Source organism: Rattus rattus, chromosome 12 (genome assembly GCF_011064425.1).
Source record: "Rattus rattus isolate New Zealand chromosome 12, Rrattus_CSIRO_v1, whole genome shotgun sequence".
NCBI lineage: Eukaryota > Metazoa > Chordata > Mammalia > Rodentia > Muridae > Rattus > Rattus rattus.
Window position 1 is genome coordinate 70,735,757 of NC_046165.1, and position 16,159 is coordinate 70,751,915.

At 48.7% G+C, this 16,159-nt stretch overlaps 1 protein-coding gene across 1 annotated transcript; it reads right to left on the bottom strand.

Moving 5' to 3' along the window:
• Positions 1 to 1,937: 1,937 nt before the first annotated feature.
• Positions 1,938 to 14,035, bottom strand: Abhd4 (abhydrolase domain containing 4, N-acyl phospholipase B). Its single transcript, XM_032917726.1, has 7 exons — positions 13,936 to 14,035; positions 10,717 to 10,805; positions 8,647 to 9,019; positions 8,343 to 8,497; positions 6,455 to 6,566; positions 3,874 to 4,060; positions 1,938 to 3,333 (listed from the first exon to the last, which is right to left on the bottom strand). The coding sequence occupies exons 1-7, from the start codon at positions 13,995 to 13,997 to the stop codon at positions 3,244 to 3,246; spliced, it is 1,068 nt and encodes a 355-aa protein (XP_032773617.1). The 5' UTR covers positions 13,998 to 14,035; the 3' UTR covers positions 1,938 to 3,243.
• Between the last annotated feature and the right edge of the window lie 2,124 nt (positions 14,036 to 16,159).

Below are 16,159 nucleotides of genomic sequence, written 5' to 3' on the forward strand. Positions count from 1 at the left end.
AGTATGTTTGCAGTCATTTCTTAGTCCCAGCCCATGGGGAAATTAGGAATACTCATCAGCTGGGGTGTGTGTGTGTGTGTGTGTGTGTGTGTGTGTCTGTGTCTGTGGCACAGGCCATGGCACACGTGTGGAGGTCAGAGCAGCTTGTGGGAGTCAGTCTTCTCCCACCACGTGGTTTTCAGGAATTATACTCACAGTGGGAATGAACACCTTTTCTTTTCCTCACTAAGTCATGTTACCGGCCTTCTGGTCTAGTGTTAGTTTTTGTTTTTCTTAGCATGGACCCGTACTTTGGTGGGCGAGGTGGCTTGGTGTGTAGAACTTACCACTGCAAACCTGACCTGAGTTTGATCCCTGGAACCCACAAAAGGGTGGAAGGCGAGAACCAACCCCACAGTTGTTCATGGACTTCCACACATGTGCTGCATGGCACGTGCCCGCCTCCCCCCATGTAGAGAACACATTCTCTACATGGCCATAGATCTGTGTGAGCAGGTTCATGGTACCCTCCACACATGAAGCTCAGAACCAGTCGAGTGGGTTCTCTCTCTCACCGCCCTTTCCTGCCTACCACCTCTCCCTTCAGACTCAGCTGCCATCACGTCTGGGACAGGCTTTAGTTAATTAGTTAACTTAAAGTGTTTCTTTTCATGGAGACTGAGATTTCTCATCAAGGAAGGGATCATGCTTTTCACTGTAGCCCTTGTCTCTTGACATTTCTGCAGTAGAGGTAAATTATGTCCACTCTATAAGAATCTCCAGCAAAGATGGTCCTGGAACAAGCTGGGCTCTGTAATCGCCCCCGAAGGCATTTGTGTCTGTCTGTCTGTCCGTAAGTTCATCTAATCGCATGGCTTGCATTGTTTGTAGTTAGAGTTGGGATTCTGAGATGACTTAGCCAGAAGTGCAGGTCCTGTTGGTGATGATTTGAGCATTGCTTTGGTTATTTGATATATTTCAATTCTTTTGACTTGACCAAAACATTTATTATAGAAATGTTCCCTTTGTCCTTACATAGCTTCTGTCTAGGGAAGAAACACAGACATTAAAGTGACAACTTAAAAAAAAAAAGATTTAAAAATCTATGTATCTGTATGTGTGCGCCTGTGTGAATTTATGTGCATCATATGCATGTGTGCACCCAGAGGCTAGAGGGCACTGATCAATTCCCGGGAACTGACATTACAAGTATTTGCGAGCTTTCTGAGAACTGGATGCCTATTCTCTGCAAGAATAGCAAACGCTGTTAATTGCCCAGCCATCTCTTCATCCCGCCATTTTGTGCCCATACATATGCATGCAGGCATAGGAGTGCAAGTGACTGCAGAGGGGAAAGGGTCAGATCCACTTGGAAATGGAATTCCAGGTAGCTGCCTGATACAGGTGCTGGGAATGGGACTTGGGTCTCTGCAAGAGGAGAAGGTCTCTTAGCCCCTGAGCTGTCTCTTCAGCCCCGAGTTACATTTTTAAAAAAGGGGCAGTTGAGTGTCAATAGAGACACGTAACAGGAACTTCTAGGTAGGAGAGGTGCAGAGGGCCACGTTTCCCTGTGTAAGGAACTTCTGGGTTGAGGCTGGGAGAATGACCAGGAGAGGGTGAGCAGAGTTGGGAAGGTGTAGACCTAGCAGAGCAGAGCAGAGCAGAGCAGAGCAGAGCAGAGCAGAGCAGAGCAGAGCAGAGCAGAGCAGAGCAGCCAATTCTCTTCTGATTGAGGTTTAGCTCACCTATGCTCTGGACTAACCCCTCTTCCACCATGGGCAGTCTGACAGGATAGTTTGTGCTTTTCTGGACTTGGAGGTACACTACCCGGGAAAGGGAGTGGCCCACATGCAGTACCTCGTTGGTTCCATGGCTCCATCCTCTTGTATGGGCACTGCCTGAACTGCTGTGGGGCAGTACCACTCAGCACTCTTGTTGGATAATATTAAACATCGTCATCACCGACAGTTTTTACTCTTCTTTATTAATATAGAAAAGGAGCCCGGGCAGCTGGACCAGTAGTACAAAGCACCAGGAGTTAACACTATTCTGGTGAAAGGGTTGGCTTTATAAAAGTGAAGGAGGAGGCAGGAACTGCCCGGCTTCTGGGACCAGGCCCAGCCTAGTACCCAGAGGCTTAGAGCAGGACCTGGAATGAGATTCACTGGAGGGGGCTGATGGGTAATTTTTGAAGCTGAGTGAGTTGGAGACCATGGTGACCAATGATAGGCATAGAGGTTCAGGCAGTGAGAAGCATTTCTGTGGCTGATAAAGACAGAGAACTGCTGGCTTAAAGCTCCTCAGTGAGCCTTGGGGAGGGGCTCTCAGCTCTAGGGCCAGGTAGAAAATGCTACAGATACTTGTGGACTTTGAATCCAGACATGACTCTAGGGTGGGAGGGTCTTTCCCCTTCTCCACAGGAGCCACCTTTGCTATGACTTACACATGGGGCTTTAAGGGCCCAAGGCACAGAAGAGGCTCAGAGCCTCACAGTGGGAGGAACCAGAGGAAGAGTCTCCAAGTGTCCCAACTTAGGCAAAGAGGATTGAGACACAGGGCAAGACAACAGTGTCCCTGCATAACAGGTTAGACTACAGAGCAAGGTTAACTTTAAATTGGCTCCATAGCAGTGGTGTATGCATGGAACCTTGGTGCACAAAGCTTGCGGCTTGTGCTGGAAGCCAGCAGACCTGCACTATAGACTCAGTTCTGTTGGAACCCATCATGTGTTATATCTTGCCCTCATCTCTTGCCTCGTCTGCCAGTAAGAGCTTGGGATTTGGCCTCCAAGGTCGCGGAAGCGGTTGTGCAGGTGAATAGAGCAGCTCCTGGGTCAGTGGAAACTGAGCTTGGATGGAAGCATGGAGTGATGGAGAAGGAAGATGTTCCTGTATGGAACTTACTCTCTGACACATTCCCACACTGGAAAGGTGCTGGGAGCCCTCCTCTGTCTAGAGGAAGGGAAGGCTATGCAGGGAGATGGCATGGTTCGCAGTCCTCATAATCACCACCTGGTATGGAGAGAACGGGCAGGACTAGGCAGCCCTTTATGTACTCCCCAGAGTAGGGAGTTCAAGGCCTCTGGTGGATTCTGTCTCTTGCCCTCAGCATGGGGTTGGAAGTGCTCTTTTTCACTGTGGTCCTGTCTTGGGGACAGCCCGAGACTCTGCCTGGCTGGCACGTGTTAGTTGGTGAGGAAAGGACAGAAGTTCTGACTAAGGCAGGGAGAGAGATGACAGCAACTCCGGCTTCCTTCTCTCCCTCTCAGTCAACCGAGTTACAGATCTCCTCCACCACAGCATTGAAGATGTGTGGCTGGTCAGCGTAGACATGGTGCGATGCACCCTCGATCTCCTGCGGACAGATGACAGCAGTCAGTGGCTTGGTTCCTTAGCCCCAGCGCTGGGAAGTCTCTTTTTCCCCAGTGGTCCCACCATTTCTTCTCCCCCAGTTCCTGCTTGCCTGTTACCCTCAGCTCTTCTCAGGCAAGGATCTATCTACCCAGTTAATGTCAAAAACCCATTTTGATTTAGGGAGCCGTCCCCTGTGTGCTTCCTGCTTGAGCTGCTTGTTTTATGCAGGAAACAGGACCACGAGTGACTCAGTGGGAACGGGGGTGGGGGGTGGAGGGTGGGGGGTGCAGGAGACAGCAGGGTGTAGGAAGTCTTCACTGCAACCCCTGCTGCTCACAGCTCTGCTTCGGGGTAGGGGAGGCTGGAGGTCTGGGATAGAAGAAGCACGCACCTGGCTGCTGCACAGGAAAAGGGAATTCCTAACTACCTAGCAGAGAGGGGACCCTGTCAAAGCGCCTGTTCTATCTCATCTGTGTATTTTCTCCTTACGTGGATCACCCTTTGTCCACTTTGACTCCCGCCCCTTAGCGAGCAGACCTACCATGTCTCGGACGTAGGAGTCTGGCCTTTGCAGCTTCACCTTTTTCCCTGTGCTGGTGTCGATCCAGGTATTGGCCCCATAGATCATGGTGATGGGCACATCTTTCCGAATCAAGTGGATTCGCTCCAACATGGGGCGCCGGGCCCAGCCGAAGGACTCCATCATGGCTTTGAATGCTGTTTCCCCACTGACAGAACCAAACAGCGAGGGGATGGACAGGAAAACAAAATGTCAGCTTGCTGCTCTTCAGAGGCTGGGCTGGGTCTTCATGTCTGTTATCTCCTGGCAGCCAGCACTGGCTCATTAAACAGTGAGGAGACTGGGAGGTGAGTGACAGGCCTTGAGGCCAGCTTGAGAAACCCCAGCAGGACATAGGGCAGCACTGTCCAAGAATGCAGCAAGGACTTGTGTTCCCCCTGGGCTGGGGGAAGGGACAGGCACAGGAGAGATGCGGTGCCCCCCCTCCTGGAGCCTGCATTGTTGCTTACACTGGCAATGGCTAAATAATCATAAGAACTGTGCTTTTAACTCAGAATTTCCCAAGGATTATAAGGGGGTGCTAGAGTTCAGAACAAGGGGAAGGGCTTGGCTGATAATGAAATGGAGGGAGAATTCACTAGAGGTGAGGCCTGAAGAGGGAGGGCTATCCCCAGAGGGCTTTGCTAAAGACACTCTGGGATGAGGAATGAAAGATGTATCAGGCTTGAGACTGGGGCTCAGCAGTTTCTGTTAGGGGGACCCCACCAATGTGAGCTTAATCTCCCTCCCAGGTTTGTGCGAAGTTGGGACGGGAGCCAGGTTTCTGACTAGTTTGCAGCTTTTGTGGGCAGTAGGGGACACTGAGGACAACGTTCCCTCCTAGGCTCTGCCTGCTTGGTGTAGCTGTAGTCCTGGTTTCTTCTGTACCCCGAATGGGCTCTGCCTATTCTAACAGGCACAGAGAACATCTCTATGAGACACTGCACCACAGACTCTGTAGTCTATCAGACATGAATTCAAACTGAGTCTTCTTAGCAGATCATATAACACAATACACCTTGATTTTCTTACACAAACTGGAGGGAACTATGTACACTTCCTTAGGTCAAGCTGAAAAGAATGGAGATTCAGGCAGAGCTCCCAAGTCTAGGTGGAGTGAAGAAGGTACCAACCACTCAGACATTTCCTCTTGGCTAGAGTTCATATTTTCCAAAGGACTGTGGGAATTATGGACACTTGTCAGCTACAGTAAAAGAGCTGCGTGTTATAAAACTAAATGGTCCTGGAACTGACTGGAGGGGACAGGGAGAGCTGGCCACCGGATGGCATCTTTGTTTCGGCTGGGACACAAGCAAGTAGTCAATTAAATATTCTGTGGCTTACACTGAGCGGCCACTACACAGAAGGCCTCAGGTGGGCCTTCAGGTAGGTAGAGGACTGACGGTGAGCTCATGAAAGCTGAGTGGAGCAAGTGACAGGACGCTGGGGGCTCTCCTGTGTTGGAGCTCCTGTGGCCCGGGGTTTAACAGGACCTTGCTGTTAGCTACACTCAGGTGCAATGGCGGCTCCCATGGGGCAGTGAGAACAATGCTCACAGGAAAGGCCCAGCCTCACCTTCCTCACAGCCTTGGGCCCACAGTCACTTGGACAGGCTTGGACAAAGGTGGGTAGTGTTTGTGCCTCCTGCAGGGTCAGGGTGAGGTCTCCACAGGGTGGAGCTCCCAACATGTCCCACTGGTACCAGCCTCTCACAGGGTCTGGCCGTGGGAGAGGATTACTTTCCTGGCTGTCAAGGCTGACAGAACTGCAGGTCAGCAAGCTTTTTGAGCTTGCTTGGGAGCAGCGAGAGATGAGAACTTCTAGGACATTGCTATACCTCTAAAAGAGGTAAAGGACTTCATGTCAGTTCTACACTATTTCAAAGTGTGTATAACTGAAATCAATGCATGGTCTTTCTATAGATATATCACACGTATGTATAGAAAGGGACACATGGGAGAAGTCTCTCTCTGAATCAATATAACATGATATATTAGACGAAAAGCGAGAAATCTAGAAACTGAAGGTGGTGAATGGGCAAAGACTTTACTTTCTCCATTTGCCTTAAAAACAAACAAACAAAGAAGGCCTCACATTTGTCTATAAAATAAAATCCAAAACCAACACCAAAAATTTTTTATCAGTTTTTCAGTTGAAAAATGTCTTTTAAATGTTTCCCAGACTGGGTTGGGGATTTAGCTCAGTGGTAGAGCGCTTGCCTAGCAAGCGCAAGGCCCTGAGTCTGGTCCCCAGCTCAGAAAAAGAAAAAAAAAAAAAGAAAAAAGAAAAAGAAAAACGGAAAAAAAAATGTTTCCCAGACTATTTCATATCATGCCAGCTGCTGGTCACTAGGGAAGCCATGAGGTCTTCCTCTAGAGAGGACAGCATGTTTAATTAAATCTATTATTTCCTATAGTTTTGGTGACCACCCCTAGGGAACTCTGGGAATGATCGAGCCTTCGGTGCCTGTGTTCCCCCGAGGACGCAGGGTTATGTACAGCGTTATGTAGTTCAAACATTACTTTTCAGTCACCCCATGGGCTGGTCCTGGGGCCCCTCTTACCTGGGATTCTGTGCATTGCAGTGGTAGATGTATTCTGAGATGGTATCATCCTCAAAGAAGTCTGCAAATTTGCGCTTGAAGTCTGGGCGGAATCTCTGCACCAGTCCAGGCCCTGGGAGACAGGAGGACAAGCAACATGACGCTGGGCGTGTGGTATGTGCCTGGGATTCCAGCACTCAGGAGACAGAGGCAGGAGGAGTGTTTCAAGCTCAAGGTTGGTCTGGGGATGCATGAGACCCTACTTTAAGCCCATACTGGAGAACAAAATAACACCCTCCTCCCCACAAAACCCCAAGCAACCAAACAACAAACAAAACAAAAACTATGGAGCGCTCGCTCAATATGGGTGGTTGTGGGGAGAGCGGAGGGACTCCTGCCTGCTTATGTTTAGACAGCCATAACCCAATTTATCTCCCCAAGCACTTAGTTCCTTTATCCGTCTAACCTGACAGTGGCAAAGAGAGTGCAGGAGCCTGTTGGGAAGCCACAGAGGACTTCAAGTGTCAGAGTTTGATTTTTCTGTCACCAGTGATTTTAGTGAGGCTCTACCATCCTCAAGGAAGTTGGTAATGTTCACTTCAGGAAGCCCCAAGTCTTTTCCTACAGGTTCACAAGGGTCTGTGGTTGAGAGGATTTTTGTTTTTAGTCACAGATATGCTCGCCCCTCCTCTACTCCAACTCCACCCTGCAACCTTACAGGAGGTAGCAATGAAACCGGACCATTTCCCAAGCACTCTCTCACTTTCAGGCCGTAACAGAATACTTGGAAAGGTGACCTTAACAGCACCACTGGCTTTCACCACAGTGCATGTAGAAGCTGCAGGTATGTGGGCAGACTGCAAGGACTGGGCCCACTGGATACTCCCTGTCCCGGCAGGCCTTTTGTCTGTGAGGGGTCTCTAGGGAGATGCCGTGAACATAGCCACAGGCCCTGCCCTCCCTCTAGCACAGTCCTCCATGGCTGCCAGGCAGCCACCAAACACCACAGCTGATGCCTTGCATGGACCTGGGAGAAGAGTCAGACCAGGAAGGATGGTAGCGAGCCTGTGGAGGCCCCTGGACTCTGAGGTCAGCCTCCGTCTGCCCACTTCCCTTTGGCACCTACGTCTCTTGCTTGCTCCCTTTTGCCCAGAACTCCTGTGCTACCTTTTACATCAGTGTTCATTTTCTACTCTCTTAGGAGCCATTCTGTTTCAGCTACTGTAACAAGAGGCTATGTAGACATAAGCTATCAGTGCAAAACAGGGGCCACCTACCTTGTCAATCAAATGGCTCTGCTTCTTATGCCCGCAGAGTAAAAGGCTCCTCCAAGGGAGGCCCGTGGGCAGTGTGGTCACTCAGAGCCTCTGACACTACAGACTATAGTGTGTCCTGCGTCTTTCTCATAATCTTCTGACGGCTACTTAGTGCAAGAAATCCAGAAGAGGGAGATTGGGTGTGTCTCGGGAGCAGGGCACGGCTCGGAGGGACCTGTCTGCCATGGTGTGCTATGACCCATGGTGTGAGAACCTGAGCTCTGCTTGCTGCGCGTGCTGGTGAGCCATGGGAAGGAATCCAGTGGTGGCTACTGCACCCAAGTCTCTAACAGGCTGTCATACAAACTCACTCATGTAGCAGAAGTGGCAGGTCAGAGCCCCTTCCTTTCTCTGGGTTTTGCCAACACAGAAGGCAGCCATTCTGATGCAGATAAAGAGAATATATAATCAATGACCTGAAACCTCCAATACGGAGATGTGGTCCTGATTACTGGTTTTAAGTAGCAATGCTAGGAACCGGCCTACTGTTTAAGAACAGTTGAGGATGACAGAGACCAGGTAGGTGTGCCAAGGTGGGTGGTGGTGGATGGCCTTCGCTTAAAGACAGAGTCCTTCATCTGGAGGTGACTCACCCCAAGGCCCGGCCACTCGAAGAACAGCCAGTGGATTGGAGCGTCCCAGGACAGATGCCACAGCCTTGACCCAGGTTGGAGGTGTACGGATCTCACTGGGGTCAGTCGGTCGTAAGGGAAAGCCCCAGGGATCCACCAGGATTAGATGTTTAACTCTACATTAGCAGAAACAATAAACAGAGGACACACTGTATTTGCTTGGCGGTACCATAGCGCCCAAGTTACTGGGGAATGAGAGTACTACTAGGAATGTGCCTAGTAAGGTAGAGTTAGCTCATGAGGGAGAAGGGTTGCTTCATGTTACCTTTCAGGGTACTTGATAGAGTAGGAAGTGGCCAGGAATCCTCCCAAACTGTGCCCCAGGAGGATCATGGTAGGGATTCCCATGGTCTCCCGCCATGTCTCTATTGAGGTCACAAACTCATCTTCAGCTCCTTCTGGGTCCCTTGGGAACGTAGGCCTTGAGCTTCGCCCAAAACCAAGCAGATCAAAGGTATGGAGTGTGCGGCGGGCACTCAAGGAATCCATGTTGAGGATCCAGAGGCCCACGCCACCCCCAAAGCCATGTACCATCACCAGAGGGGTGCGGTCCTTTTGCTCTGGGCTCACAGTCACCGTCCAGATCTTGTTCTGGTTTGGGAGGGATACATAACGGGCCAGGAACTTGTTCTGGAGACCTGAGAAGGGAGGAATTCCTGGGTAAAGCAACAGGAATGCTTCCTGAGAGCACAGACATTTTGCCTGGAGTACTCTCTTCAGTTTTCTCTCCTCCTCGAGGAAAGCCCTCCTAGTCCCCACAGTGAGTTCCAGGACAACCAGGGTCACATAGAAAGACCCTGTCTCAAAAGAAAAGGGTAAAAAAAAAGAAGTAAAAAGAAGACACACTGAGGAAGCCATGAAGCCAGCCAATAGCCACATTGCTCTGCTTCAGGTCTTGCCTCCAAGTTACCGCAGCCTTGACTTCCAAACTTCATGATGAACTGTAATCTAAAGCCCAATAAACTTTTCTTCCTCAAGTTTGATTTGGTCAATGTTTTATCTCAGGAACAAAAATCGAACTAAAACAGCCCCCATCCATCTTCAGCTTCCTCAGCCCGGCCTTAGAGCCCTAGGTCAGGTTCACAAGAACTGTCGTGTGCCCCGTTCCCTCATCTTTAGATCTGAGCCAGTGAACCAGCTTCTACTTTTTTGTGTTAAGTCCTTGACTTTTCTCCAGCAAGAATCTTTCCGAGTCCACTCAGAAAAATCTCCTCGTCCTTGATGCCTTTAGTAACTTCCACCCACTGACCCCTTTGTCCCTTAGCTGTAAGCTCCCCGTTGTTCTCGTAGTATGGGGAACTGAGAATGATATCTTCCCAATGACAACAGGTTTTATACAGTCATTCTAAAAGACTTAATAAGTATCAGAATAATCTTTCTTTTATACTTCATATACTGATGAATTCAAATCCAAGGAAAATTTACAGACCATTTGGTCTATAGGCAGTAAGAGGAACGATATCATTCTTCAAGACGGTGTGCCCCTGATATTATACAACTCTTCGACTCATTGTTCTTAAATTTGCATGTGTTTGGAGATGATCAGAGAGAACTGTTGTCTAGCCAGCTGGAGCTGGCAATGGGAGTGGTTTGAGTGGTTAGACACTGAGGTAGCACAGTGCTTTTCCGCTGTGGTGGCCAGTCATAGAATGAGCTGCCTGTCAGTCAGTCTGCACCTGAAGGGAGGCTTGAACGCTGTGGTTCCTTTCAAGTGCTCAGAGAGAGTAGCTCGAGTTGGGCAGAGCAGCAGGGTTGAGAGGATCGTGATGGGGGTTGAAGTATGGGGGAAGACATGATCTAAGGGTCTGTTTGAACCAATGGCTATTGCTGCTATGGGGTACCCTTCTTCAACATTGCTCATGAGAACCGCTCTGTGTGAAGTGCAAATAACTGTGGTAGGCTACGCTTGAGCAGAAGGCAGGAGTAGCAATATTAGAAAACACAGGATTGCTGGCACTCAAGTAGGAAGGTGGTAAATTAAAAAGTACTCAGCTATGTGTTTAGAAGAAAGGGAAAAGTAAAGAAGAAATAGGGAAAAGAGGTAGGGAGGGGTGAAATCTCTGAGTGTGAATCAATGCACATTAGTATATAGGGTTTAAGGTGAAGCCATAGGATATGGAAGGAGGGAGCTACCATAGGGCGAGGGTGTTGAGGGACCACTGTCATGAAATATTGTGTTGTCTGTCTGTATCCCCTCTCAAGCCACTGATTTTCTTTCCTCTAACCCATATACTCTTAATGCAGAATCACTGGGCTCAGTGTACCCAGGTTGGAGAAGATCCTATATCCTTTCCGGATCTCTGTAGGGGAGGAACAAACTATCCCTTCTACTTACACTGGAGGATCCTGGCTTCCACATTCTTCAGCTGAGACATGGAAGTGGGGCGCCAAGTGGGGAGCCAGCTACTCAGCCAGCCCTGGGGCCTACAAGAAGATACAAAGGCACTTATTGGCAACACTGAAAAGGAGGCTCTGTTCCCGGACTTGCTGATAGCTCCTAAAGTTATCCGGGCACAAGGTGTTTCCCAACCTCAGGAGGTCTTCAGTGTGAGCAAGGCCTAAGCGATCCGATACACGGTTACTCTTTCCTAGGCAAATGGCTATTCAGAACAATGGCCCCTAACAGATAGCAGATACCATGTATATAAAACTTGACTGTTTTGTATTTAGTATCTTCCTGGGTCTTTACAACTCCTCTTTGTTACTGGTTATCTTAATTTATGTTCAAGGAGATTACAGAGGGAGAGGGAGAGACTTAACTAATAGTTCTACTAGTCTTTGCCACCCCCAGAACTAGCTGTTCTTTTAGGATATTACAGACAAATTCCCATGCCATCTGCTATCTTGCATGCTTCTGGAAGTTTGGGGTGCTCTTAGTGCCTGATTGGGGAATCCATCAGGTCTGAGCTTAGAGCTGGGGCATGAATTCATGCCACCACAAGACACAGGTTGCCTCTGGCCCATTTTTCAGGTTGTAAAATGAGGAGAAGATTTGCCTATGTCCTAGAGTAAAACTGATAACTTATCCTGCTTTCTCCTTCACACCCAGTGACTAAGCCACAGAAGAGAAGTTTTCAAGCACCAGCTCGAGTAAACAGAACCCCTGGGTCTGAAGTACAGGCCATCAGTGATGGACAGACAGATGTAATGAACTTTGACAGGGGCCTGCCACAAATGTAGTTGCTCAGTGAATTACAGTTTTTGTTCTACCTTTCCTGTCTTGCATGTTATCTCTCTTTTTGTGAACTCTGCCTAGGTGAAGGTAATGGGATGGCTGCCAGAAACTGCAGCAAGGGCTTGTAGGTATGAGCTGGAGAAGACAATGGCATCTTGTGGAGGAACCATCCCAACTACTCATAGCATATACAATGGGTACCCTGAGTTTCACGTGAAGAGCAGATTTTAGATTTGGAAGTTTTCTTGGAAATCACCCAGTCCAGCCTCTCCTTCACAGCTGGGCAATCTGATACACAGAGCAGTCACACAGCAAGTTGTAAAAAGGATACCTTCCCTGTGGGCCTTCCGGCCTCAGCTTTTGGAGGCCATATTTGAAACCACATCTTGTTTGATTTCGTTTTCTGAAGGGAGTGCCACTAAAGTCAGAAGTTAGCATTCTAATCCCAGCATGGCCCTGTACCGGCAATATGACTGTGGCACATTAGTTTTCTTATCAGTTTCTCCACCCTTAAAGGGGAGGCAATTGTATCCACTTCGTAAGTTCCTAAAAAGTTTGTGAGTTAACATCTAAAGCGTACAGATAAACTCCAAATCAACCTTGTTTTCCCTTGGCTGAATCATTACATATATATATATATATGTATATATATATATATGTGTATATATGATTACTATTTTGTATTAGCTACTATCAGTGAAAGTTTTCCATTAAAAAACAGAACAAAAAATCCTAGTGTTGCTGTGGGAGTCGGACATCAATGACTTTGGTCAGATAAAAGCTGTCAGTCTCAGCCAAGCTGAGCCTAGGGACATCCAGGACCCTTTTAACAGTCTACTAGAATTTCCAGAAGCACCAGTACCTGGACCACTGATCTTGGCCAGTCTCAAAAGACAAATTTCCATGCTATCTGCGATCTTGCATGCTTCTGGAAGTTTGGGGTGCTCTTAGTGCCTGACTGGGGAATCCATCAGGTCTGAATTCAGAGCTGGGGCAGGCAAGGACTAGGGGTTGGGTATCTGGATTCATGCTTCTGTTTGCACTGTAGACTCTAACAGCTCAGACCATAACACCTGAACCCCACGCAGCTCTAACTCTCAAGAGCAGAGCTCAGGAGAAATGCTTTCCTATGAGACTGTGACACTGGCAGCAGTCCACGCAGTCCTGGAAGGGGTGGGGGCTGGGGGACAGGGACCTATGTGCACAGCTTTGCCTTTCTTCTCCAAAAACAACCCAGAAAGAGAACAGGCGACGGTGCCTGCCACACTGCGTGCCAGTGCTATTAGGGAGCTAAGCGCTGAGGTGAGAACGTCGAGGGAAGCCGCCTCTTAACAAAGCCACTTAACCATGAACTTGGTCTGGCCTGGCTAGTGCCTCTCATTCTCATGGGGCAAAGCGGAGCAGTTCTGTTTTAGAACCCTGTAACTGAGCAAGTCTCTGAATTTCTATGTGCATCAGCCTCTGTTGCTTTATTTGTAAAATGGAGCTGAATGACCGAGTCTTTTCTGGCTCTAATGCTGTTTCCCCAAGTCACTGTAGGCACCATAAATTTCCTCTTAGAAAGCAGTACTCTCTTGGGCAGTCCTTTAAGCCCCTTATGCTATTGTTTACGATTGTTACAAAATTGTTTCGTTCTGCAGGCTATGTGTTCTGCAGATCCAAAAGGACAAATATTAGGTCAAGGAAAGGCCCTGTTCCCGTGAAACCCTTGGAGCTGAGTCATTCTCCAAGCAACTTTCCCCTCATCCTGTTAGACAGTCATCACACAGGTGGCATCTCAAACTTGATGCCCTTGGGTGAGCGGTAACCCCACATCCCAATCTAACAGACCTACTTCTGAAACTACAGCAGTAAGCATGTGTTTATGATTTAGAAAACTATCAACTAGGATTGCAAGCAGAAGGTGAACGGCTAAAGGAACTTGCAAGCCAGTTCCTCACTAATCCCACCACAGTGGAGACTTCTCTCTCCTACCCATGCCTTGTCCTTCAGGGCCTTTCACACCCACGACTTTAGTACGGGGGCAAGTCTCAACAAGCACCCGGCCGCTGCCCCCACGTCCGCGTCGGGAAGAGCTAGCTTATTCCTCGTGCTTTGCCACCAATCTAACTGGGCTACCAGGGGGCGATCGCGAAGACTAAGTGGAAAGTCAGAGTCCTCAGGCTGAATACAAGCTCGTCCCTCAACGCCCCCCAGCTCCGCAGCCTTCTCATCCCTCAGCATTCCCGGGGCACCTCAGCGCACCCCATCCCTCCCTGGAAGCCAACCTGAAAGGAAAGGCGGAAAAGTCTGAAGCTGTCCGCAACTACAGACAGTCCCCGGATCCTGGCCCGGACAGATAGACAGAGACAGAAAGAAAAACGGACAGGAGTAACTCACTGCTGCTCCAGATCATCAGCCATAGTAAACAAGCCCTGCCGGGTCGAGCTGAGCCAGCCCATCCCTCCGCTTGACGCCAGAACCAGCTGACCCAAGGAAGTATCGGATAACAAAGGGGGCGGGCCCGGAGGCGGGGCCTGGGCCGTAAGCAGGGTCCACGCGGGCGCGGTTGGTAGGCGGGCAGGCCCGGCTCCTGGGCTAGAACCAGTTAGGTGCTTCCTTCCGTTTGCGCTCTCTGGCCTGCGTCCTGGCTGAACACTACGGTCCCACAAAAGTAGGCTCCGAATTTGGATCACATATCTTTGGGGGACAGCAAGGTTGACAGTGAGGGAGAGAGGTAGTTTAAAACTCCAAGACCCTCACTGGAATGCTACCAGCCCCGCCTCCACCTCTCCTTCAATTAAAGAATGAAGGAACTGCTTTGCCTTTTGCTCACGTTCCTGAGCTTCCCTCTCTACCTCAGGTCACAGACGCTTCATCTGCCTTTGGTAGTCCTTCTATGGAAATGGTTTAGATGTCCGTGGAGTCATCAGAGGTTGCTGCCTACAAAAGGGACTTGAATATTGTAACCCGAGATATCCAGGTTCCAGAAATAGAAAAAGCAAGTTAAATTTGAATTTTAGACAGCAAAGTTTAAGACTACGTATGCTCCATGTAATATTTGGGGCATCCTGTATTCACAACTCTAAGATCTGTCAGCATAAGCACTGCTCTGCTCTGAGGATAAATTCCAAGGAAAAGGGAGCTGTATCCTGCTTCCATTTGGAGGACCTCCCAGAGGCGGGCCAGTTAAAGGACCAACATGTAAGGCTGGGCATGCTTTAGGTATGTGGGTATGGGATACAGGATGTGGGACATGAAGTGACTTAACCCAGAAGTTTTGAGCACGTTGCAGACTGGCTCTGCAGAGAGACCGATGCGTCTTGAAGCTGGCTTCAGAATTCACTTGAATTGGCAAAGGGGGTGTGGCACCCCTGGAGCAGAGGCTCCCTTTCCCATCATCCACTCCATCACATTAACCATACCTAAGGGGAAAGAATCTACAAAAGGAACTTCTTTGTTCTGTCTTCCTCTCTCTTTTTTGAGGGTTTTTACACACACACACACACACACACACACACACACACACACACACACACACACCTTATGTGTCCTGGGGTGGCCTCACATTGGATGTGTATCTGAAGATTACCTTGTGCTTCTGAATTCTCCTGATCCTACCTCTGGAGTGCTGGGGTTACAGAGTGCGTAGCCCGGCATGTTGATTCGGGATTGGGGATTGAACCCAGGGCTTCCTTCCTGCTTGCTGGCTAGGAACTTCAGCAGCTGAGCTACGTTCCAGTCCTAAAGTATTTTTCTTAGATCTTCCTGAAAGACCTAGGAGAACCTGAGATTTCTTCTTTCCAGAAACACAGTGTTAAACAGCGGATCATTTCAAGGGTTTAAAGTTTAAGAGAACTGGGATGTTTAGAAATTTCCAGCCATGATTTTAGCCAGACCCAGTGGTCCTACAATTCACTATACACACAGTCATTTGGAAGGCTTGTTAGCAACGCAGTCTCCTGATCCCCGTCCTCAGAATCTATTTCTGCTCGTTTGATTTGAGGCTAGGAAGCAGCATTAAAAAAAAAAGAAGCATTGAAGGTGCTGGTGTTCCAGAAAACCCACTAGTTAATTAAACAAATAGAATTCCATGGTCAGAAGTCTGGTTAAGTTCACGTTTTTGGCTTTGTCATTCATTTCCTGATCTTGGGCAAGTCATTTTGTCTGGTTGCTTCTTCTGGAGTGTGGCTAACTAAGGTAATTCAAAGAAGCATTTAGCACACGTACTTTTAACGATGGTATAGTTTATGTCCAAAGCCAAACATTATGGTGGCACAAAGAATCCATGATAAAGAGAAAGGAAATAATCTTTTCTGGTGGTCCCCACAGACTCCTATGAGTCAGAACTTAGCTCAAACTTCCCTTCTTCTAAAAGAGACCCCCATCATCAGGGCACCACATGACCCTTGTTTATTTTCTTCAGAACACCACTTTGAAAGGCTCTTGCATAGTTCTTACTCATTCTCTGCTCCACCAGAGACAGTTTCAGGGGGAGTCTTGTCTGTTTAGTACTCTGCTTGCTCTCTGCCTACAGCAGGGCACTTGGTAAATGCATGACGGAACAGGTTAGTCAGCAGAAGCATGATGGTGGCTGACAGAATGAAGAACTAAGTGCTGGCGT